We start from the raw sequence: 27,040 nt of genomic DNA on the forward strand, positions 1-27,040 counted from the left end.
ACAAAATGCCTATAGAAGCTGAAAAGACCGAACATCGATCTCAACTGCTTCTTGTTTCTGGGAGCCTCAAATTTTTCAATGACTGCTAGCTTGCCTGGGTCAGGCAGAATACCTTTTCTACTTATCATATATCCCAAGAAACCTATTTCCTCTGTAACACACTCTGTCTTTTCAATCTTTAGTTTCATGCCACCTCTCTCAATAGCCTCTAACACTTCCTCTAATAAAACTATGTGTTCTTCCCAGGTAGGAATTGCTATTAACAGATCATCTACGTAGACTGTGATTTTATTAATTAAGGCTGGTCCTAAAACATGGCACATCACACGTACGAAGGCACAAACAGAGATATTAAGTCCGAAAGGTACCACACGGTATTGGTAACAAACTCCTTCGTACAAGAAAGCTGTGTACTTCCTTGAACTTTCCGCCAGTGGCAAATTCCAATATCCACATGTGATGTACATAGAAGATAAGAATTTTACTCCCCGGAACTTTTGAATAACTCATCCATGTTCTGCAGTCTATTACTTTCCCTAACCACTATTTCATTCAACCAACGAGCATCCAAGACCAATCTGACACTCCTGTCTCTTTTTGGTACAACAACAAGAGGATTATTGTACTCACTGACCGCTTTTTCAATCACACCCCACTCTAGCATTCTCTGTATCTCCTTTCGAACCACCTCCTTCCTAACTACATGTATTTGGTGTGGCTTCCTGAAAAACACTTGGCCAGGTTTCACCTTTCATTGACATTCATAACCTTTGACCACGCCAGGTCGATTTGAAAATACCTTATGATGCCTTTTTAAAACCTGTCTCAGTTCTTCCTTCTGATTAGCTGAAATTTTATCAATTTCCTGCAATTTAGCTTCTATCTTGACCAAAATAATTGCTTCTTCTTCTTCTTCTTCTTCTTCTTCTTCTTCTGTGTTTAGCTTACTTGTACTAAGATTAACACCTTCGTCCCAATATCTCCTATTTTTCAGAACTCGTATAGGCAGCTCCCAAGTTTCATCATTAGTTACTACATGTTTATCAATAAAAGGTACCGTAATAACTCCGGTTATCGGCAAGACCATTTTTAACTGGCTTCTATCAAAGTCAACAACACTGATATTTTGACAAGAAATCTATGCCAATTAAAACCTCAATACTGAGATTATTTACAACTAAGCATGGATGATCAATTAAATTACCATTAATGTTAAAGGGCAGCAAAGCTTCTTGTTTTACCATTTTTGACACCTTGCCAGTAGCACCAATTGTTCTTAGTCCTGATACCCTCATTACTGTAAGCTTGTCTTTACCAGGTAATGCATCAAAGAAGGACTGAGATATCGCACTCACCTCACTTCCACTGTCTAAGAGACAACATACATTGATACCCAACATATTCACTATTATTATAGGGTGGCTTATTCTAGGTTGTACAGGTGGTTCTTCAAACTCATCCAATAGTTCCTTTTGGATTTGTCTCCAACTAAAGTGATCGACATCTGTCTTCATTACATTTAGGTCAAAGTGTGTAGGGGTTTCCTGAACTACATTTTCAGCTGCCTTTTCCAGTCAGTCTATTAATTTCAAATCAAAACACTGCACGACTTCATTACATTTAGTTTGCTGAACATGACCCAAATTACTGTAGTCTGAGCGATTCTTTGCCTCCAGACCGGGCACAACACTAGTTACAGCTAAACCACTTCCACTATTATCGTCGGGTTCCTTCTCCAGTGACAACTGGTCACAGCTACTGGGTTCATCGACCCCCAACAGGCTATCCTCTACATTCTCACTTATCTCCTGTCCTAAATTTATTAGTACAGTATCAACATCCTGCACAGGCACTTTAGATAAGAGCACATCATCCTCATCGTAAATATAAGCATGAATTTCTTCTGCTTCTTCACCTGACTATTCAGTATTTTGTAGCTCTTCCCTACCGTTACACTGCTGCGCCTTCTCTTTCTCTTCCCACTTAGAAAACGTCTCTAACACGGTATCTATCAAATACTGTGAGTGGTTTAATATTTCTGCAGTATCATTGGATGCTACTGACCCATCATCCGAATCCTCAGTTTGAGTATTCTGATCTGTCATACTAATTACTGTAATTACTGGCTTAGGAAAAGCAACCGCCTGGTGAGCGCCAGCATCCTCATAGACGGGAACTAGTTTTCCACCCTCTGCCTACTACTGTTACCTTTATTTGCATTATAGTTAACTGGTACAGCATTGCTTTCAACACTGTTGTTTACTTGCACATTTTTGTTAGGAACAAAATTACTATCATTTGGATGCCATTGGTTCTGGTAATTATTTCTCCAATTCCTACCTTTCTTAGGATGGCGAACACCTACTGTTCTGATGTTTACATTGCCATTCTGCTCATTCTTAAAATTACTACTAGTGTTATTAGCATTTCTGTTATTACGTGCTTGCTCCTCATTGGCAGCCACACGCTCTGCACATTCCAAATATTCAATGAAACAATCCAAATTGTCTCTAGGGGCAGATATAATTCTAGTTTGCCAATACCATGGCAGTTTGGCTTCAAGACCTAGTATTATCATTTCAGGTTTTAGCTTTTCGGCCAAATGTGACATCCATGACCTGGCAAACTCTTTAATAGATTCCTTGCCTGCATTGAAGCGTTTTCCACTCCAAAATTCTCTTAACAGTTCATTTTGCTTATTGATAGACCAATACTCATTAATGAAAGAAAGCTGTTTTAAATTCCGCTAATGTTTTACACCTCAACATAACATCAGCTGACCAGCGCATGGCGTCACCCGCTAAATGGCTTCTAATAAATGAGATTTTCTCTCGTTCAGACCAAGTTGGTGGAATCACATCTTCAAAATCATTCCAGAAATCTAGCGGGTGGATATTTTTATCTGGATCGAACCGCAAGAACTGCCGACACCCGATAAAAGCGGCGTTTGCAGCTACAACTTGTTGCATACTACCATTACCAGAAGTTACTGAAGCTACTTTACTCTCAATGTTAGCAATGTTAGTACTAATATTTTCTACTCTCATTTCAACATTATCTACTCTTTGCACAATATGAGTAGTATCAGTTTTGATTGCGCCTACTTCTGCTCGACATATGTTTACTTTTATATTAACGTCTTTAAACCTATCTGAGCACGGTTCAGATTCCGCCTCGATCTTTTCTGTTAACTTGTGCTCCAGCTTCGCATATTCCATTTGGAAGTCTTTGCGAACCTCAGAAACTTCAGATTTTACTGTTTTATACATTTCAGAAAATTGTTGAGCAACCTTTCTCTTAATATCCTCATGATTGTAATCAATTTTACACTCCTGGAAATTGAAATAAGAACACCGTGAATTCATTGTCCCAGGAAGGGGAAACTTTATTGACACATTCCTGGGGTCAGATACATCACATGATCACACTGACAGAACCACAGGCACATAGACTCAGGAAACAGAGCATGCACAATGTCGGCACTAGTACAGTGTATATCCACCTTTCGCAGCAATGCAGGCTGCTATTCTCCCATGGAGACGATCGTAGAGATGCTGGATGTAGTCCTGTGGAACGGCTTGCCATGCCATTTCCACCTGGCGCCTCAGTTGGACCAGCGTTCGTGCTGGACGTGCAGACCGCGTGAGACGACGCTTCATCCAGTCCCAAACATGCTCAATGGGGGACAGATCCGGAGATCTTGCTGGCCAGGGTAGTTGACTTACACCTTCTAGAGCACGTTGGGTGGCACGGGATACATGCGGACGTGCATTGTCCTGTTGGAACAGCAAGTTCCCTTGCCGGTCTAGGAATGGTAGAACGATGGGTTCGATGACGGTTTGGATGTACCGTGCACTGATCAGTGTCCCCTCGACGATCACCAGTGGAGCACGGCCAGTGAAGGAGATCGCTCCCCACACCATGATGCCGGGTGTTGGCCCTGTGTGCCTCGGTCGTATGCAGTCCTGATTGTGGCGCTCACCTGCACGGCGCCAAACACGCATACGACCATCATTGGCACCAAGGCAGAAGCGACTCTCATCGCTGAAGACGACACGTCTCCATTCGTCCCTCCATTCACGCCTGTCGCGACACCACTGGAGGCGGGCTGCACGATGTTGGGGCGTGAGCGGAAGACGGCCTAACGGTGTGCGGGACCGTAGCCCAGCTTCATGGAGACGGTTGCGAATGGTCCTCGCCGATACCCCAGGAGCAACAGTGTCCCTAATTTGCTGGGAAGTGGCGGTGCGGTCCCCTACGGCACTGCGTAGGATCCTACGGTCTTGGCGTGCATCCGTGCGTCGCTGCGGTCCGGTCCCAGGTCGACGGGAACGTGCACCTTCCGCCGACCACTGGCGACAACATCGATGTACTGTGGAGACCTCACGCCCCACGTGTTGCGCAATTCGGCGGTACGTCCACCCGGCCTCCCGCATGCCCACTATACGCCCTCGCTCAAAGTCCGTCAACTGCACATACGGTTCACGTCCACGCTGTCGCAGCATGCTACCAGTGTTAAAGACTGCGATGGAGCTCCGTATGCCACGGCAAACTGGCTGACACTGACGGCGGCGGTGCACAAATGCTGCGCAGCTAGCGCCATTCGACGGCCAACACCGCGGTTCCTGGTGTGTCCGCTGTGCCGTGCGTGTGATCATTGCTTGTACAGCCGTCTCGCAGTGTCCGGAGCAAGTATGGTGGGTCTGACACACCGGTGTCAATGTGTTCTTTTTTCCATTTCCAGGAGTGTATAATTCAAACTATCCAGATCCTCTTTCAACTTATTACAACCAGCCTTGAAGGTATTGTCCATTACCTCCAATTGTTTATTAAAATTAGTTTGGCTGGCCACAATCTCATACTTTAATTCAGCATTACTGCTTTTGACCTCAGTTATTTCAGACTGTAATTCAGCTGTCGTTTTAGCATTACTGGTAGCTATTGCTTGTAATATAATATTTAAATCAATAGCCCCAGTATCTTTGGGTTGCTCACTAGCTGGTTTTTTATCACACTCAGGTGACGAAAAACTAGCTCCAATACCAGAATCATCAAAACGACATGAAACACCTTGTTGACCAGTCATATCTAACTTATCCTTTTTAAACTCTACCACCTCTGATGACTGTTTCGTTTTTAACTCATCAGATAAACTATCATCCAATAAATTAACAATTTCTGATTTCTGCTTTACTACAGGGGTCTCTATTAATGAATCATTGCCCCTTTTCACACTACTGTCAGGAGACAATACTTCATATTTCACTTTAACGTTACTATTTTCATGCATATTTACACTTGAACCGTTGTCTGGATTTACAGTTCCCTCAACAGACATAGGTTCTGATTTAAGTTTAACCTCAGTTTCTTCTGGCGGTTCCATCACCGACAGTCTTTTAGTGCAGGTTAGTAAAAATTTTAACAGCTTTTCACTTAACTTAGTTCCTTCTGCACAATGTATGGCGTTGCCGGCACGGCGTACCAGGATTACTGATGCGACGCGGCGCATTGAACTGCAGATGGAACTTCGATGGCTGCTGTGTGTTTGCGTGGCCTGCAACTGCAGGCGGACGATTGCGGTGAGGCGAAACTGGCTTCTCGCGATGCCGGCAGCACTGCTAGACTCGGTGCCAGCTCCGTCAATCCAGATGCGTTGTTAATCCAATTGCGTCGTCCACATGCACACGTAACACTATCACTGTTCTATTACTCAGTTGCAGGTCACATTTCACTCCCAAATCCGAATATTTAAAAATCACTTTCACTTTTACTCAGTTTCTTTCCTGGCCGATTGGCACCATATGTGTGGCGGTGGGTGGAATAATAGAATAAATGTTTTGTATTTATGCTGTTTGCCATTCTCAACACTGGCTCTCTAATTACAATATTGGCAACCAGAAAGTGATTAGCAAAACGTGAAGCCTGTAATTAGAATTCCTAGTGCCCACTTCATCTGAGAAATACATTTATAGCTACAACTTATAGCTCTGAGGAATTAGGAGATGGTTTAGGATCCATAATCAAAAACCATTCTCTCTCAAATGTTCACTATATTCTGAAAGTCACAGACCAAAAAGAATCCACACAATCCAACTACCAGAGCAGTTCAGAGTCTAATGCGCTGATGCAACTATAACTGTTCAAATTAAATGTTTAAGTGAATGCTCGCCATAATTTGATGATAATGTTCATCAAACGCCACGCTAAATAATGGTAGAATGTCTGTCCTGCGGTGGCACGTGAAAATACGACATACGAAAACTAAAGATAGATCATTAACGTCATCCCAAAATTAACACTTCACTTGAAAATGATTTCATGGTTATGCGTATCCCGAGTAACTTATTACTGCATCTGAGGCTGTTTATATCAACGATACCGCCGCGACGCGACTCCCGGCACAGTTGGTGTGCCAATCAGCATCTGGAGAGAACTGGGGCCTTGCCTTTTTTCACGCAGCTTTCTCACATATAAAGCCGCGGTGCGGATGGCTAAGGGAACATCTGATCAAATCTGCTCTCCTGACTAGCCGCTGGGCTAGTAATGCACCACTTTAAGTTATCGAATAAATCATTGCTTCCTTTGCTGATGGCCGATGAAGCTTTCAATTTACTTGTGCAATCAGCACACAGGTAAGTAATCATAATAAAAGTCTGACGTGGCTTTGTCAAATATTTTGGGCGAGATAATTAATTTAATTACACTACACGCAGTAGACGAGCTCTGAACTTGCCCTTTGGAGATATGCTATCGCTATAGTTTTATAGTTATTTAGTTGAAACTTCTCACATCTTTATGATTATAGTGGATCTCCCTTCTACTTAAATTTAAACATCCTAGCTTTATTTATTCGCCTACTTAGTCTATCTTGCTTCCTTCATTATAAAGATAAAAACCATAAAATCATGAATTTCAACTAAAATTGTAATTTGTGAGATCCAGAATACTGTTTCTACTAAATTATTATGTAAAAGGAATCTAAATATAAATTTTTAAGTTTCTAGCTCTTTTCTGTTGCGCCAATGATTTTTACAGAAAAACGTCCAAATTTCGAAAATGGTTAAAGTTATTGAACTGATATTCAACACATATTGATTTAGTATTACTCCTGACATGCTAGAAACGTTTCAGGTTATTTACTTGATTTTTAAAGTATTGCGCAACATTTATGACATCAGAGCTAGTTACAGCGGACTGGCTGGCACACAATGGAAAGACTGATGTGAATTTTATAAGGCGTGAGTAGGCTGCTTCCCTACAGCATGCTGCGAGGTTGGCCAGAAATGGATGGTGTACCTAAAACGTGAAAGGAATATGGCCCATCACTGCAGGCGGTGGGAAGTCTTTGTGGATAACTGGGCTGATGGGGAAAATAAGGCCACGAGGGGCTTATGGTCAGTGATCACGCGAAAAGACATACCGTAAAGGTATTGGAGGAATTTGGTACAGGCAAACACAATGGCTAGGGCCTCCTTCTCAATTTGGAAATATTTGCCTTGGGCATCTGTAAGGGATTTAGATATGTACACCACTGGGCAATCTGATCCATCCGGTAGACAGTGTGAAAGGACAGCCCCAACATCATGGTCTGAGGTTTCTGTAACCAAGAGGAGAGGAAGGGAGGGGTTATATGGCATGAGACACTCCGTGAGTGCACCTTCCGTTTTAAGGTTTGGAAAGCCAATTCACAAGCCGGGGGCCAATGAAAAGGCATATTCTTTAGGCATTGGTGATGGAGGAGCGCCGCAACGTGGGCGGCAGAGGGAATGAACTTTCGATAGTAAGCAGTTTTACCCAGGAAAGACCGCAATTGGTGGACATCATGTGGATGAGGAAGGGCCACTATAGCAGCGATGTGGGAGAAGGTAAGTGATATGACATCATGGGAAATGATGTGACCCAGGTAGGAGATAGCAGGTTGAAAAAAGGAGCATTTAGCAAGGTTGCATTTTAGGCCCACAGTCCGCAGGCGCAGGACAATTGTCGCAGATGGCTGAGATGTTCATCCACGGTATGGCCGGTGATGATGATGTTGTCGAAGTTGTTGATACAACCTGGCACATCCCGCAAGAGCTGTTCCAAGTAAAGCTGAAAGATGGCTGGTGCACAAGCGATGTCCTGCATGAGGCGGTTCAACTGAAACAGCCCAAACGGTGTGTTGATGATGGCCAAGTGAGTAGAAGGCTCATGAAGAGGTATTTGGAGGTAGGCCTCGGCAAGATCGATCTTCGAAAAAAAATTTCCACCTGCAAGCTTGGAGAACAGGTCCTCGGGACACAGGAGGGGATAGTCTTTAACCTGTAGCTGAGGGTTAAGCGTAGCCTCGAAGTCAACACAAACTCAAAGACGCCTCTCTGGTCTTTTGAGGATGAACAAGGGTGTCGCCCACAAACTGTAACAGACTGGAGTGATAACTCCTCCTATGGTGAGACGGTCCAATTCTTGTTAAAGAGGATGCTGGAGGGTGTGGGGAACCTGCTGGGCCCAGAAGTACTTTGGGCAGGCAGGTGGTTTCAGCTGGAGCAACACATGAAAATCTTGAGCACAACTGATGCCCAGCAAGAAGAGGTCCTGGAATTCCATGCACAAGGTATCGACTGCCGTCATTGGAACCTGGGAAGACACCAGATGAACATTGTCATCGGTGATGAAGCAAAGGCACAGAAGGCATCCAACCCGAAGAGATCCACCATGGCCTCATTGTTGGCCACAAGGAATTTAACTTTCCAGCGAACTATTTATACAGGACGGAAGCTGTGAACTGACCCAAGAGGGCAATCGCATGCTTATTATAATAAGTAAGGAGGCGCCGAGGTGTGGACGCCGGGGGTCACCACAATCTTTGCACAAGAGGAATAGCTGATCAGTGAGACCGCTGTTCCAGTATCCATCTGCAATGGCTGACCATTGACCTAAATGTCAATCATCAGCTTGGAAGATCCTGAAAACTGCACCTGATTGATATCCATGAGGATAGGTCCCTGATGGTCATTGGTTGGATGAGGAGTGGGCTGTCAAGATTGGCAGACCGAACTGACATGTCTGTTATGGGTACACACTGCACAATACGCCTACTTGTCAGGACAGTCTTCCCGTGCATGGTTCTTAAAGCACAGGCAGGACAGCAGCCGGAGGGGTTGGCGGCGCTGGTGAGGGTGCAGGGGCCTCTGTGCACTGACGGCCTGCGCCGGACCTGCGAAGCCATCTGAGGGTGCGAATTCCTGTACAGGTTGGCTGCCCTGTTGATGCTGTGCAGAACAGGATGGTTGGTGCCAGCCATTGGAATGGATAGTGGCAACGTCTTCGACCTCCACCTTCAATGGTCGATGCCAGCCATTGGAATGGATAGTGGCAATGTCTTCGACCTCCACCAGCGATGTGATGGGCTCTGAGGCGTTGTAGTCGTGAAGGGTCACTTCCGCCCAGGATTCCAAACGCTTGTTGGGCGCTGTAGAGACTTCATACTTAAATGCTAGATCAATGATCTGGTCGAGAGTAGGATCGTCGACTCGGAGGGCGTCGTGCCAGAAAACCACATCAGGGGTGGCATGGATGTGGCGATTGCGGACCATCTTGTCCATGTAAGATTCTTTGGAGACTTGTGTGTTGAAGTGACATTTCCGGCTGAGACCTTGCATTTCCGCTGCCCACTGGTGATAGGATTGGCCAGCCTTCTTGCGACACTGGTAGAATTTGACTCGAGCAGCCAACATGTGGAACCGTCATTGGTAGTAAGCCACGAGAACCTAACAAATCTGGGAGAAAATCAAAGAATCCGGAGGTCGAAGTTGGAGTTTCATCAAGAGAACATACACTTTGGACTGGTTCCAGGACAAAAAGTAGGAACGACAAGCAGCCTCTTGGATAAACTGGTGGATCTGAAAATGCTGCTGGAGCCGCTTCTCGTATGTTTCTAAGTCTTCAGCATCCTCGTTGAAAGCGGGGGCAGCGAAACTGTGTGGTTTTGCAAGAGTTCCACAAATAAACGTTCCTGTGTATCCTGAGATTTCTTGCAAAACTGTTGAAAACCTTGTAGTAAGTTGTGCACATTTTGGGCCGGCTGCTGAAGTACAACTACTGCTATGGGGAAGACACATGCAGGCGCCAACTCATCGCCACTTGTGTGTGACTGACAATTCGCAATTTTTCACAAACACAAGTTATATTTATGTTAGTTTACACAGTTGATGACTGAACAACAAAAGAAAGGTAACAATAATGAAGACAGTAAAAGTCTCCTAATTGAGGGAAACAAAAGTTCACTTCTACTTTTCCACAAAGGTTCGTGGTAACACACACACATCTTAGTAAAAGTCCAATTCAGAGACGAAGCCGTAATCTTCAGCGGTCGAAGTCCACGAGGTCAGCATCTGGAGTGAACTGAACTTTGGGGCTGGATCTAGCCCCTAAATAGCTGTCTCCAGCCAATCAGGTTTTGGCGTAGTGATACTTCCTGCAGGCCGTCACTTGAGCTCATCCTGCAGGAAGTAGTGCTCAGAATGTCTTTTTCCATTATATTGTATGTAAGTAGCTGGTGTTTACCATGGTGCTTTTTGGCACGCCTTGGACATAGACAACCCTGTTCTCTGTGGTGTAATATGGGTTGCCAGCCCTCAGGGGCTACCTTGGCTCCGGCATAACAGTTTTTGTTTTAGCATCACCTAACTGAGCATGGTACCCAGTGTAACACCAACTTGCTTTAGCAATAACATCTGTCTTTGAGCATGGTTACTTTTTTAACCACCTTTTCATACTCCCCAAGTCTTAGAATTTATTCTGTTGAAGTACAGCTGTTTGGTTGTCCATTTTCGATTGAGAGGGTTCTGTGTGGATAAATCATTTAATAAGTCTTGAAACATGTTTCATTTTAATGTGTTGATCAATACTTATACTCTTGTACGGGGAATAAATTACAACCAGTTTAAATAGCTATGAATGTTTATTATATCAACATGTACAATACGTTGTCACTGTGGAGGTCTGAATTACACTAAAATGAGTTTCAGATTTTTTATAGAACATTTTTTATTTACATTACTGACAAATGCTCATCTGTCAAGAATCTTTGTGTTGCATATTCTGAGTGGCCCCCTACCAGGTCCATGTGAAGTTGTAAGCTCCATGCCATACTTGTTGAACTATGAAGGTGTCTGCTTGTGAACTCTAAATGCCGCAAGCTGCCCAATGAGTACCTCAAATAATACATCAGAAACAAATATTTGTACTAATATGTCATGTCATATGCAAAAATGAGGACCTGTACAGCATTTCAAACCTATGATTTAATTTAACATTAACAAAAAAACATGTTTGCTTATTTACATGTTAAGATGAAGGTACAGAAAACTTTACAACTCCGACTCTGAAGGTCAAAATCCCGAATTTAACTACACAAAAATTCTTTACTGTCACACCTACATCTACATGATTACTCCAAAAACCACATTTAAATGCCTGGCAGGGGGTTCATCAAACCACCTTAGCAATAATTATTTATTATTCCAATCTTGTACAGTGCATGGAAAAAACGAACACATATATCTTTCTGTGTGAGCTCTGATTTCCCTTATTTTATTATGGTGATTGTTTCTCCTGATGTAGGGTGACATCAATGAAATATTTTAGCATTCAGAGGAGAAAGTTGGTAACTGAAATTTCGTGAAACGATTCTGCCACAATGAAAAACACATTTGTTTTAATGATGTCCACCCCAAATCCAATATCATGTTAGTGACACTCTCTCCACTATTTCATGACAGTACAAAACATGCTGCCACTATTTGAACTCTCTCAATGTATTCCGTCAATCCTATCTGGTAAGGATTCCAGACCGAGCAACAATACTCTGAAAGAGGATGGACAAGTGTAGTGTATGTAGCCTCTTTAGTAGATCTATTACATTTTCTAATGTCCTGCCAGTAAAATGCAGTCTTTGGTTAGCCTTCTCCACAAGATTTTCTGTGTGTTCCTTTCAATTTAAGTTGTTCGTAATTGTAATTCCCAAGGTATTTACTTGAATTTATGGCCTTTAGATTTGACTGATTTGTGTGTAACCAAAATTTAACAGATTCCTTTTAGCACTCATGTGGATGACCTCACACTTTTAGTGATTTAGGGTCAATTGCAAATGTTTGCCCCACACAGGTATCTTTTCAAAATCATTTGGCAATTTGTTTTGATCTTCTGATGACTTTACTAGTCGATAAACTACAGCTCATCTGCAAAAAACCTAAGACGGCTGCTCAGATTGTCTCCTAAATTGTTTATATAGATAAGGAACAGCAAAGGTTGGGGGATGCCAGAAATCACTTCTCTTTTACTCGATGACTTTCCGTCAGTTACTAAAAACTGTGACCTCTCTGACAGGAAATCATGAATCCAGTCACATAACTGAGACGATATTCCATAAGCATGTGATTTCATTACAAACCACTTGTGTGGTATGGTGTCAAAAGCCTTCCGGAAATCTAGAAATACAGAATCAATTTTAAATCCCTTGTCAATAGCACTCAAAGAGCTAGTTATGTATCACAAGAGTGGTGTTTTCTAAATCCATGTTGACTTTGTGTCAATAGACCATTTTCTTCAAGGTAATTCATAATGTTCGAATACAATATATGTCCCAGACTCCTGCCACATATCAATGTTAATTATATGGTCCTGTAATTTAGTGGATTACTCCTACTACTTTTCTTAAATATTGGTGTGACCTGTGCAAGTTTCCAGTCTTTGGGTATGGATCTTTCGTCAAGCGAATGGTTATGTATGATTGTTAAGTATGAAGCTACTGTATCAGCATATTCTGAAAGGAACCTAACGTTATACAGTCTGGACTGGAAGACTTGCCTTTGTTAAATGATTTAAGTTGCTTCACTACTCTGAGGATATCTACTTCTATGTTACTCATGTTGGCAGTTGTTCTTGATTCGAAAATCTGATCTTAGTTCTTTGATAACAGTTCTTGCAAGGCATGTGTGAACATTGTGTCCAGTTGCTTGCACTCATGGAAAAAATAGTTTATTATTTAAATAATAAGGTTTAATGAGCATAGAATCTGCAAAATCCCAAAGTAAAAATTGCATTTATAACTGAAATCTGCCAGACTCATAACTTTTAGTTTTTTGAATATTAGAAAACTTTCATAGAAAATAAATTTAATTAATACATTGAGTTTCAACAATCAGTTTATTTTGGTATTAACAGTGTGATATATGATGTTTCTTTTTCTAGTGGCTCCGTTACCTGTATCAGAAAAACTGCCATATTCCAATTGTATTTTATAAAAAGCATTGCGTTCAAACAAATGTTATAAGATAATAATATATTTGCAAGTCACTTCAATTTTTTTCTCATTAGTGTTGAAAATTTCCAGCAGGATCAGTTGAAGGAGAAAAACTGGACCTTGTTATATTTGGTGCCAGTGGCTTTACTGGAAAATATACTACTGAAGAAGCTTTAAGATTATCGAAAGTAAATGATGGTTTTACATGGGGAATAGCTGGTAGGAGCTCTAAGAAGTTAAAGCAGATTTTAGATGATATCAGTAAGAAAACAGGTATGTACCTTAAAAATCAGAAACGTTATGTAATGATGCCATATCTGTTGTCTCCACAATTACAGTTATCATTAAATAATAAGTCTTTAAGATACATACATTTTTTATTTATTTTTTCTCAAGACTATTAATTTGAAAATATAATACAGTATTCATTTAGCATTAATTACACTATAAATACAAAACAGTCTCCAAAACAATTGACATAATAAAAAGAATCTATTTCTAACTGATATTAGATGAATGTTTTGTCAGTGTTGAGTGAACATGGCACCTGTTTGTTTCATTGCACTGAAAGAGCAAGTTGGTATATTCTCAATAATAACCAGTGCTGAAAATTTTAATTCTTACCTCACTAGTAATGCACCGTCTACCCACTGTGACAATCTATAGTGTGCATCTACATCCACACTCTGCAAACCATTGTGGAGAGTATTTCCCATTGTACCATGTTCCATTGGTGTTTGAAGCATAGAAAGAATGACTGCTTTAATGACTCTGTGTGTGGTGTCATTAGTCTCATGTTGCCTTCATGGTCCCCCTGGGATTGATACATAGCGATCTGTAGTATGTTTCTAAGTTGCTCAGTTAAAACTTTTTTTTTTTTTTTTTTTTTTTTTATGAAACTATGTAACTCGTAATATAATTGTCCCAAACATCACCATAAAATTCCTCTTAGTCTGGTTGTTTTTTATAAAAACCTTGAGAGGCGTAAGATATACAAATGAAGAACCTTTTAATTATCTTGATTTTTCTCTTCTTGTTTTTGGCTCTAATTCTTGTTGTGTCTAGGGGTACATTCTTGAGGCTATAATTTTTATAACGTTCTGGGTTCCTGAAGATGAAATAACTGATGAAGATTTGCCTATTGCTATGAATATTTTTTTTACTTTATCCCAGTCTTCTAATTCACACTGACTTTACAATTTTTACTTCTGTCACACCAAAAGTTACATTATAAGCGACACATTCAAAAACACATCTGATTCCATCAGAGGCATGCCCACTACTAATACTTACATTCTGCGGTACTCATACAATTCCAAAATGTTTACAAAGCGAAATAGTTTACATACTTTTTTGCCAAAAGAAGAATCTTCACAGAAATATTTAATTATCTTGTAAATTAATCCAGAAATATATTTAATAATTAGCATTAGATTGTGCAATTAATAATATGATTTTTAAATGTGCTTGAAATGTCATAATTTCAAATATTTTTGAAAGAAGAGTAATTTTAACTGTTAGTACACATTGATTATAACACATTAATTTCTTTTTATACATTTCAGCCTGAAATATAATACGTTGTATACAAAATCGTATGAACTTCATTCAGACAGACAGCTGATTTAATATTCACCCATACAAGAATCAATATATACATGGTATTCATTATTTCTATAAAAAAAGGTAATGTTAGAGTACAGTGACCCATTATAACCTTCACAGGATAATTGGTGTCTACCTGCAAGTGTCTATCAGTTTGGTTTTTCAGAATTTCTATGATGCTCATCCCTGATTCAAGCAAACTGGAGCCCATTTGTGCTGCCCTCCTTCATAAATATTCAATATCCCTTGCCAATCCTACTTTTTTTGTGTGTCCCATATACTTGAGCAATATTCTGGGGTGAGTCACTTTGTAAGCAATCTCTCTTGTATACTGATAGCATGTTCCTAGTATCTTAACAGTGAACTGAAATGTCCACCTGCTTTAACTCCAACTGACACTATGTGATCATTCCATTTCATATCCACAAGAATTGTTACACCCAGGTATTTGTGTGAGTTAATTGATTTAAGTTGTCTCTCATTGATATTTTTTGCCTTTTGTTTAATTCATTATTTTTTGTTTCTGGACATTTAAAGCAAGTTGCTAACCTTTGCATCACTTTAGAATCTTGAGATCTGCTTGGATTGACAGCATCACCTGCAAGAAGTCTTTGGTTACTTCACGGTAAATGATGGCAGCCAAAACAGTTGCAGGCTAAAAATTAATTAATTAATTAATCTTTATCCTGCAACTGTTTTGGCTGTCATCATTTACCGTGAAGAATTTCAACAGTTGCTGTTTCAGCCATGTTTAAAATCTTGATCTTTGGTTACTATTTATGTTGTCTTCCAGGTCATTAATATATTTCATGAAGTTACTTCTGTATCTGTTGATGAATCTTCTTTCAAAATAGCATGCTGTGCCCATCTTAGCAAGAAGTCCAGTCAAAAAATTCATTTGATACCTCAGCAAGATAGTACTTGCTGACAAGGGTAGCATACCACTAAAGGAATTACCAATTTTGCTCATCTTTAGCACAGCTGTAGTACATATGGGGATGTTAAAAATGATGCTCTAATATGATGTACTTCTCCAGCATTTTCAAGGAATTGAGGATCAAAGTTTTATACCATATGAGAACACCAACTGTCAAACAGTTACATTAGCACAACCGGCTAAGATAGCAAACTAGAAATCTGCCTGTACTGCTTCTAATAATTTATTTATGTAGGATTTTGAAGAAAAATGTGCGTATCGGCATTTTAAACCCAACAGTATAGGAGATTTGCTGCTGATCTATCCATGGTATGGCCTCACATCATTGATAAATGGAAGGAAGTTTTGGAGAATCTTAACTCTGTTCGCACCTCTGTCCACATTAAACTCACCAACCAGCAACAGTATCTGTATTTTGATAGCTGTCATCCCTTTTACACCAAAAAATTCCTCCCATACAGCCTGGCCATCCAGCGATGCCACATCTGCAGTGACAAGAATTGCCTTCCCTAGCATGCTTCAGGTCTCACCAAGGCCTCCACTAACTGGCACTATCGCCCAGACCTAGTCTACAAATGGATCTCCCATCATATTTCCCCTCACATCCCCAATCTTCCCACCACCCTCAAGAATGAGCCACAAAGAAGTGCTCCTTTCATCACATAATATAACCCCGGACTGGAACAACTGAATAACATCTTTCGCCAGGGCTTTGATTACCTATCATCACACCCTGAAATGATGGACATTCTACGTGAGATCCTTTCCACCCTTCCTGTAGTGGTGTTTCATCACTCACCCAACCTCCACAACATCCTAATCCATCTGTATGCAACATCAATCCCAGCCTCTTGCCACGATAATTATATTGCTGTGAAAGACCAAGGTGCAAGACTGGCCCAATCCATCCACCCAGCACTCCCTATTCCAGTCCTGTCACAGGCTTATCCTACCCCATCACAGTCTGGGCCATCTGTGAAAGCAGCCATGTCATTTACCAGCTCTACTGCAATCATTGCACAGCTTTTTATTTTGGTATGACTTCCATCTAGGTGTCCACCAGGATGTACAACCACTGCCAAATTGTGGCTAAGAGCTAAGTGGACCACCATGTGGCATAACATGCTTGATTTCAATGGCCGCTTCATTACCTGAGCTATCTGGATGATCCCCTCCACCACAAGCTTTTCTGAATTGTGCAGATGGGAGTTACTCTTACAACACATTCTCCACTCCCAAAATCATCCTGGCCTCAACCTATGGTAATATACTGTCCCCACACCCTCCACACAACAGTTTCCACCCCCTCAGTCCTATCAGTGCTCTCTGTTCTCATCTCCCACCTTCTTTGTGTGCTACTCTGTTCCAGTGCACCTGCCCATATTTCCCCACTCCTCTCCTTTTTCACTCTGTCTTCCCCACCTCCCTACCCCACAGCCTTCCGATGCTGTGCCTGTTGGCAGTTTAGTACCTGCACACTCTGCTAGGCAATGCTTCTTTCTCATCTCACCCATACACTTGTATCCCTCCCCCCCCCCTCCAGTTTTTAGCTAGTGCAGAGTGTGCTTCCCTGTGAGAAGAATAAATGGTGTGTGTGTGTTGTGGCTGAGCCGGTTCTAGGTGCTTCAGTCTGGAACCGCGTGGCCGCTATGGTTGCAGGTTCAAATCCTGCCTCGGGCATGGATGTGTGTGATGTCCTTAGGTTAGTTAGGTTTAAGTAGTCCTAAGTTCTAGGAGACTGATGACCTCAGATGTTAAGTCCCATAGTGCTCAGAGCCATTTGAACCATTTTTGTTGTGGCTGAAAGCTAATGTGTGTCTTTTAATTGTGCTGGTCTGCAGCTTAATGTGTTATCTTTATAGTAAGTAGCAATCTGTCTTTTCCTTACAGTGTTGAAGGTTTTGTTAGATGCATTACAATAAATTACATAAGAAATCATTAGCACTTTTTTGTTGTGTACTGCAGAAAGGTGTCATTATTCCATTGTGATTATCATTGAAAATAATTTATGTTGGCTTAAACTATTTTGTCTTTGAACAGATTTATACATCTTGTAAACTAAAATAGAGACACAATATATTTTAGTTACAAATTATATATTTTATTCAGTAGGTAAGGGTAATACGCAGTGTTCAAAAAATCTCTCTGCAGTGCCGTGTGATTGTTAGCCGCGCATGCCGTTTGCCGCAATGAATATACTGAAATGGAACTCAGTGAAATACAAGTTATTAATTTATTGAATATTCATTTTTACTTACAAATTTTCACATTAAATGTTGAAAGTGTCCCCCTGTTGTTGAATATACAATTCAATTAATCTAATCATGTTTCCAAACACAAGCTGTAACAATACTTCTGTAACAGAAGCAGTGAAAGTGGATATTGCAGTTTTCAATTCATTGATAGATTTTGTACAGTTTTTATAGACAGTTGCTTTCGCTGCACCCTATAAGAAAAAGTCAGGTGGTGTTAGGTTAGGTGATTGTGGAGGCCAAAGTCCCTGTGAAATTATGTGATCACCAAAAACATCAGGAAGCAGTGACATTGAAACATGAGCTGTATGCATGATTGCTCCATCTTGTTTAAAATAACCATTCAGTATTTAACTTAACACCAGTTCTCCTATGAATGGGTACAGAATATTACTGCAGTATTGTTGCGTGTTCATTGTTTCATTGAAAAATATGGGTCCCACAAACCAACATCTAGAAATTGCAATCCAAACTCCTATTTTCACAGAATGAAGTGGTTCCTCATGAATACACAATGGATTTTCAGTACTCCACATACAAGAATTTTGCAAGTTCATGTACCCGGATAAATGAAACCACACCTCATTAGTGAAAAATGTTTCATTAAGAATATCCCTTCCATTTTGTTGAACAAAATTTTTGAACCATTGACAATAATTCAGTCTCTTACCATGATCAGTATTTTTTAGTTCTTGCATGACTGTCACTTTGTACGGGAAAATTTATAATTTTTTCCTTACAGCTGTGTGGGCCGTTCTGACACTAACATCGATTTCCTGGGTGAGTTTTGTCACTGACTTGTTCAGACTCATGGACATTTTATTGGAAATATCGAGTAGTTTATCCTCAGACAAAATGGTAGGATGACCACTTCTTGGCGCATCTGTCACTGAACCCATACTTCGAAATCGCGCACAGTATTGTGATGTGGGAGTGTTGTCTCCGGGAAAACTGAATTAAATGTTTGATGAACTGAAGCTGTGTATTTTCTGCCAGCTTTGAAAACTTGTTCGACTAAAAACACACGTTCTTTAATGGTTAGCATTTTAACAGTGACAAAAATGAACAAAGTAACTAAACTTAAATGTTCGCGTCAACATGTAACGACACACACCAATGTTACTACTGACACTGGCTGAGAGAAATGAAACAGTGGAATGTCGGGAGAGTTCACTTGAAGGGAAGTAACCCAGGCAGGCAAACAATCATACGGAACACGCAGCTAACAATCACACAGCACTGTGGAGAGACTTTTTTGAACACCCCATACAATGACAACATGCTTTCTGTGCAACTAAAAATCTTGGTCAAGTTCAATATCAGTAAATTTCAATGGGCCTGTATCATTCTCTCTCTTCTCTCTCTCTCTCTCTCTCTCTCTCTCTCTCTCTCTCTCTCTCTCTCTCTCTCTCTCTCTCTCTCTCTCTCTCCCTCCCCCTCCCCCCCCTCCCTCTCCCCCCCTCCCTCTCTCCCCTCCCTCTCCCCCCCCCTCTCTCTCTCTCTTTTTCTGTGTGTGTGTGTGTGTGTGTGTGTGTGTGTGTGTGTGTGTGTGTTTTTTGTAAGCTGATGGGTGGAATGTAATGTAGAAGATCTAGGCATCTAGTGTTCTAGTGTTGTCTTCTCCTTGGTCCAGGGTATAGATTTTCCAGAGCAATATGCTAGAGTGAGATTGGCCTCCCTAGTTTAGCTGACTTTAGACATAGAGCAGAAAATGGAACTTCCTCCTTATGAGTTTCCTTGTAATATAGCATCAGTGATTCATTCTTCACTAAATGAACTCATTATATGTTAAGCCATGACACTGGTTTGTTTGTGACTTTTTTCCTGCTTGTTCAAGAATCTTCATAGACTTGAAGTCTTGAACTGACATTTCTGTTAAAAAGAAGCTTTCTTATTTATTGATTTTGAGATTATGGAGTGCCAATCAGCAGGAACAAAAGTGATCTTATGTCTTGTTTAAGATACTATCGACCCAAAATCTGAATCATTTGATAGTAGGAGTAACCACTCGCCCTAAATGTATGGTCAATAATACCTATGTTATTGCTGCTTTGCAGCAATTTCACAAGACAATTCAAGTTTTAAAGTTCTGTTCTGTCCTGTACAAGTGCCTCTATACCCGACAACATGTCTTGATGTTGAGGCTCTTGTAGTAATGTGTCTTGTAACACAAGAACATATTTCTTGTTAACCACATGAAACAATCATTTCATCCCGTATGTACCTAAAGCCCAAATCAGTTGATAGCTCATGATAGCCTTGGTTGTATAAGTACATGTTTCTTTTCTAATAAGCCATGGAAGCAGTTAGTATGGGGAAAGGTGGAGAGTCAAAAGTAAAGGCATGAAACAATTTATTATTCTTTGACATATTTTGGATCTAATTTCATAGCTGTTTGAGCAACCTGTGCCCTTCAAAGATGAAGTTCATGTTGTGCTTCCAAGATCTTTTCTCCATCTCCATCTTCATCTTCTAAAATGGACATCTGTATTTTGCACATTCCACATTTTAAACAAGGTACTTTATGTGGTGTAAGTTGAAGCCATTACTGAAAGATCTGCAATAAATGGGCTCTTCAACAGGTAATATATTTTCATCTTTGTAGTACTCCTTGTATAAGTTGTACATAAGACATACACTTAGGGCAGGGGGAATGGTGAAGCATGCTTCCGGACAGCATTCGTTCTCACTATAGTTGACATAATCGTCTTGAGAGATTCAACAACTGTTTAGATAATTCTCATTTATAGCTCCATCTCAGCTGCACATTTTTAATTAAATTACATGTTTCAGTCACTCTGGGTCATCTTCAGATGCAAAATAAAGTAAAACTAAATGCACTTCAAAAGCACACTTCAAGTCATAGTAATAAAACAGTGTTTGATGAGCATCTTCAAACACTGAAGCATGCAATTGGAACTAATGATTCGCGTTTGAAAGTGTTTCACAATAAATCTAAAGGACACCTCCTGACAATGTTGGAAGAAATTGAGATTTTTACACGCCATCTGCAAGAGCCTGGCATAATTTCACTTTTATAATTTGTTTTATATTTTTACAGCATTATACTTTCACTGTTATTTAAAATTCATAATATTTAATGACACAATTCAAGGTCCTCAGCATAATCCCACTTTCGAATTTTTTGATCTTTATGTCTTTCACTATTTATACATCAATTGTTCTAGACCTATACTTTTAATGTATTTACAAAAAATAGTTTAACACAATTTTCGTTTTATACTTTCAGAGTAAGAACTTATGACTATATTCTTTCAAAGTGTCACGCTTTGAATACCTTCTGACGCTAGTTCAGTTTTTGCTACTTTATTTCCTCTTTTGTACGCTACAATTTTTGTCTCCCTCTTACAGTTTTATGCATCCATTCAGCTATCTTAACAGGTTTTTTATGTTATTGACTTTTAGCAATTTTAGTATAAGACCATATCTTGTTAAACCCATAGCATCACTGCCATAATCTCTCCCTACATCCCCTGTCCCCCTGTCCATTCTGGCTTGCCCACAGCTCCCTCCCCCCCCCCCCCCCCCTCTCCCTGCCCCTTGCCCACCTTCTTTGCCTGTCAATCCGCCTTTCTCCATTTTATAATTTCACTCTTTTACATACCCATTGTTCTACACCATTATGGTTTCATCAAGGATTTTATATAATTATATGCTATATAATTTCTATATGTCCTCTCCTGTTAAACTCATGACATCCCCACCACCCCCTTCCTGCTTCCTTTCCCCTCCCCCAATCAGTCTCAGTTCATTTCCTCTTGACACCTCCAAACCCCCTCCATCCATACCACCAACATGTAGTTAGTAATGACAACAGTTGTAAAACGAAGTACTCTGATATACGGTTCTGAGTAGACAAGACACACTGCTGACACAACTACATAAGTAAATTCTACATTTATGTACAATTACTGTCTTAAATGAAAGAAAAATTTGGAGTAGGAATTAAAATCCATGTAGAAGAAATTAAAACTTTGAAGTTTGCCGATGACACTGTAATTCTGTCAGAGACAGTAAAGAACCTGGAAGAGCAGTTGAATGGAATAGACAGTGTGTTGAAAGGAAGATATAAGATGAACATCAACAAAAGCAAAACAAGGATAATGGAATGTAGTCAAATTAAATCAGGCGATGATGAGGAAATCAGATTAGGAAATGAGACATTTAAAGTAGTAGATGAGTTTTGCTATTTCGGGGTCAAAATAACTGATGATGGTTGAAGTAGAGAGGATATAAAATGTAGACTGGCAATGGCAAGGAAAGTGTTACTGAAGAGGAGAAATTTGTGAACAGTGAGTATAGATTTAAGTGTCAGGAAGTCGTTTCTAAAAGTATTTGTATGAACTGTAGCAACGTATGGAAGTGAAACAGGGACAATACATAGTTTAGACAAGAAGAGAATAGAGGCTTTCAAAATGTGGTGCTACAGAAGAATGGTGAAGATTAGATGGATAGATCGTGTAACTAAAGAAGAGGTACTGAATATAATTGGGGAGAAGAGGAATTTGTGGCACAACTTGACTAGAAGAAGGAATTGGTTGGTAGGACATGTTCTGAGGCATCAAGGGATCAGCAAGTTAGTATTGGAGGGCTGCGTGGGGGGTAAAAATCATAGAGGGAAACCAAGGGAGTAATACACTAAGCATATTCAGAAGGGTGTAGGTTGCAGTAGATACTTTGAGATGAAGAAGCTTGCACAAGATAGGGCAGCATGGGGAGCAGCATCAAACCAATCTCTGGACTGAAGACCACAACAACAACAACAACAACAACAACAGTCTTATCTACTTATTGTAAAGTATTGGATGGTACATATTTACTTTTAATTTGATTCAGTGTGATCACAACATATAATCTAATTAAAAAAGTGCAACTGAGACAGAACAGTAAATGCGAATTATCTTAATTTTCTAAACATTTGCTTGGCAATGGCCTTACCACAGTGGATACACCGGTTCCCGTGAGATCACCAAAGTTAAGCGCTGTTGGGTGTGGTCGGCACTTGGATGGGTGACCATCCAGGCCGCCATGCACTGTTGCCATTTTTTGGGGTGCACTCAGCCTCGTGATGCTAATTGAGGAGCTACTCGACCGAACAGTAGCCGTTTCGGTCAAGAATACCATCATAACGACCGGGAGATCGGTGTGCTGACCACATGCCCCTCCTATCCGCATCCTCCACGGAGGATGACACAGCGGTCAGATGGTCCCGATGAGCCACTTGTGGCCTGAAGACAGAGTGGTTTTTCTAAACATTTGCGGAATCACACAAGACAATTGTGTCAACTATATTGAAAATGGTGCCTAGTCTGGCGGTGAGACACTGTTTTATTTAACTTAAGTAAAATTAATGAAAACCGTTGTAAAATTATATTTAACATTGAATACTTACATAAAAATATAATTCCCAGGGTGTGCAAGAGTTAAAATCATGAATAAAAAAGCAATAGCTCATGCAATTACAAAAAAAGTGAAATTATGTGGGTAAAAGCAGAAATTAGGGAAACCTACAAGAACAAAGATGTATTAAATGATCACTTATACTTTTTCACTTAAAGATAGCTAAAACTCATTCTTCACAGTTTGAAAGTCTATTTACATTAATTAATAATAGAATAGACAATGAAAGAACAAAAATAATTGCAAGGCATTATAAAAAAATATTGTGTATGGCAGATGGAAGGAAATATGGAAACAATACTGTGCCTAGAAACCATGAGTTCTTCAACAAGCTCGTTAATTTTACAGATATTCCTCTTACAGTTAATGAGACATCTTTCCATCAAGAGGCTTAAACTATAATCCCAAACCAACATTAGGACATAAAGAGAATTATAGCAGACATCAAATGCACTAGTGATTTAGCAAGGCTTCCCATTCATAAACAGAATGACCTTTCTGTCGAAGTCACTAGCTTGTTAAAAACACAGTTTCATCAAAAATTAGCTGTAATAATGAAAGTTGGATTATAAATAATTTGAATTTAAATTTTTAAAAAATTCATATTATTTAACAATACTTCATGCAATTTGAGGTCCTCAGCATAATCCCACTTTCATAATTTTATGATCTTTATGTCTCTCACTATTTATAAATCCATTGGTCTAGGCCTATACTTTATGTATTTGACCAAAAAAAAATATATATATATATAATGTTTGACTGTATACTTTTAAAGTTTCACACTTTGAACATCTTCAGACACTAATTCAGTTTCTGCTATTTTATTCCAGTTTTACACATCCATTGTGGTATCTTAACAGAAGGTTTTTTATATTATTGAATTCTTGCATTTTTGGTATAAGACTATCTCTTGTTAAGCCCATAGTATCCTTGCCACAATCTCTCCCTCCTGTCCTCCTCCCCTCCTCCCCCCCCCCCCCTCCCCTGTCACCCTTGTCTTCTTTGCCTGCTCTCAAGCCCCCTTCAGTCCATTTTATAATTTCATTATTGTATTTCATTTATATTTTAAATGCCCATTGTTCTACACTGTTAGTGTATCAATGAGAATTTATATAACTATAGCATGACCTCTCTTGTTTAACTCATGAGATCCCCACCACCCCTCCCTGCTTCTTTCACCTCCACCATTCGGCCTCACAACCATTTCCCTTATGCCCCTTCCCACCTATACCTCTAACATATACCTATTTAAAACACTGACTTCAGTTCCAAAACACAGCACTCTGATAAGTGGTTCTGAGTAGACAAGACTGGTAGCAGACACAACCTCATAGGTAAATTCTACATCTATGTACAGTTCTTGTCTTTTCTACTTATCATAAAATATTAGCTGATACATATTTAGTTGTTTAAGATCTGAAGATGATGCAGAACGATCGACACTTGTAATCTAATTTAAAATGTGCAACTGAGGCAGAACAATAAATCAGAATTATCTTGACATTCATTCTCTCATTAGAGACTTCATTCTGTCATTAGAGATTTTATATATATATATATAAAAACAAAGATGATGTGACTTACCAAACGAAAGCGCTGGCACGTCGATAGACACACACAAACATACACACAAAATTCAAGCTTTCGCAACAAACTGTTGCCTCATCAGGAAAAAGGGAAGGAGAGGGAAAGACGAAAGGATGTGGGTTTTAAGGGAGAGGGTAAGGAGTCATTCCAATCCCTGGAGCGGAAAGACTTACCTAACACAAGCAGACATATTTAAAGACAAAGAGTTTGGGCAGAGATGTCAGTCGAGGCAGAAGTGCAGAGGCAAAGATGTTGTTGAATGACAGGTGAGGTATGAGTGGCGGCAACTTGAAATTAGTGGAGATTGAGGCCTGGTGGATAACGGGAAGAGAGGATATATTGAAGAGCAAGTTCCCATCTCCGGAGTTCGGATAGGTTGGTGTTAGTGGGAAGTATCCAGATAACCCGGACGGTGTAACACTGTGCCAAGATGTGCTGGCCGTGCACCAAGGCATGTTTAGCCACAGGGTGATCCTCATTACCAACAAACACTGTCTGCCTGTGTCCATTCATGCGAATGGACAGTTTGTTGCTGGTCATTCCCACATAGAATGCATCACAGTGTAGGCAGGTCAGTTGGTAAATCACGTGGGTGCTTTCACACGTGGCTCTGCCTTTGATCGTGTACACCTTCCGGGTTACAGGACTGGAGTAGGTGGTGGTGGGAGGGTGCATGGGACAGGTTTTACACCGGGGGCGGTTACAGGGGTAGGAGCCAGAGGGTAGGGAAGGTGGTTTGGGGATTTCATAGGGATGAACTAAGAGGTTACAAAGGTTAGGTGGACGGCGGAAAGACACTCTTGGTGGAGTGGGGAGGATTTCATGAAGGATGGATCTCATTTCAGGGCAGGATTTGAGGAAGTCATATCCCTGCTGGAGAGCCACATTCAGAGTCTGATCCAGTCCCGGAAAGTATCCTGTCACAAGTGGGGCACTTTTGTGGTTCTTCTGTGGGAGGTTCTGGGTTTGAGAGGATGAGGAAGTGGCTCTGGTTATTTGCTTCTGTACCAGGTTGGGAAGGTAGTTGCGGGATGCGAAAGCTGTTGTCAGGTTGTTGGTGTAATGGTTCAGGGATTCCGGACTGGAGCAGATTCGTTTGCCACGAAGACCTAGGCTGTAGGGAAGGGACCGTTTGATGTGGAATGGGTGGCAGCTGTCATAATGGAGGTACTGTTGCTTGTTGGTGGGTTTGATGTGGACGGACGTGTGAAGCTGGCCATTGGACAGGTGGAGGTCAACATCAAGGAAAGTGGCATGGGATTTGGAGTAGGACCAGGTGAATATGATGGAACCAAAGGAGTTGAGGTTGGAGGGAAATTCTGGAGTTCTTCTTCACTGTGAGTCCAGATCATGAAGATGTCATCAATAAATCTGTACCAAACTTTGGGTTGGCAGGCTTGGGTAACCAAGAAGGCTTCCTCTAAGCGACCCATGAATAGGTTGGCGTACGAGGGGGCCATCCTGGTACCCATGGCTGTTCCCTTTAATTGTTGGTATGTCTGGCCTTCAAAAGTGAAGAAGTTGTGGGTCAGGATGAAGCTGGCTAAGGTAATGAGGAAAGAGGTTTTAGGTAGGGTGGCAGGTGATCGGCGTGAAAGGAAGTGCTCCATCGCAGCGAGGCCCTGGACGGGCGGGATATTTGTGTATAAGGGAGTGGCATCAATGGTTACAAGGATGGTTTCCGGGGGTAACGGATTGGGTAAGGATTCCAGGCGTTCAAGAAAGTGGTTGGTGTCTTTGATGAAGGATGGGAGACTGCATGTAATGGGTTGAAAGTGTTGATCTACGTAGGCAGAGATACGTTCTGTGGGGGATTGGTAACCAGCTACAGTGGGGCGGCCGGGATGATTGGGTTTGTGAATTTTAGGAAGAAGGTAGAAGGTAGGGGTGCGGGGTGTCAGTGGGGTCAGGAAGTTGATGGAGTCAGGTGAAAGGTTTTGTAGGGGGCCTAAG

At 40.8% G+C, this 27,040-nt stretch overlaps 1 protein-coding gene and 1 pseudogene across 2 annotated transcripts in view; both read left to right on the plus strand.

Annotated features, from left to right (window-relative positions):
* The window catches only part of LOC124794705 (saccharopine dehydrogenase-like oxidoreductase), a 131,578-nt gene that overhangs the window by 36,636 nt on the left and 67,902 nt on the right, over window positions 1-27,040 (plus strand). Inside the window, exon 2 of one of the 2 annotated variants that reach the window (XM_047258275.1) lies at window positions 13,373-13,555. In XM_047258275.1, the coding sequence (XP_047114231.1) occupies window positions 13,373-13,555 (183 nt within the window). The remainder of the gene's footprint in view (window positions 1-13,372; window positions 13,556-27,040) is intronic. The other variant, XM_047258276.1, reaches the window with a different exon arrangement.
* Window positions 23,022-23,139, plus strand: LOC124796495 (annotated as a pseudogene).

This window comes from Schistocerca piceifrons, chromosome 4, assembly GCF_021461385.2.
Source record: "Schistocerca piceifrons isolate TAMUIC-IGC-003096 chromosome 4, iqSchPice1.1, whole genome shotgun sequence".
Classification (NCBI taxonomy): domain Eukaryota; kingdom Metazoa; phylum Arthropoda; class Insecta; order Orthoptera; family Acrididae; genus Schistocerca; species Schistocerca piceifrons.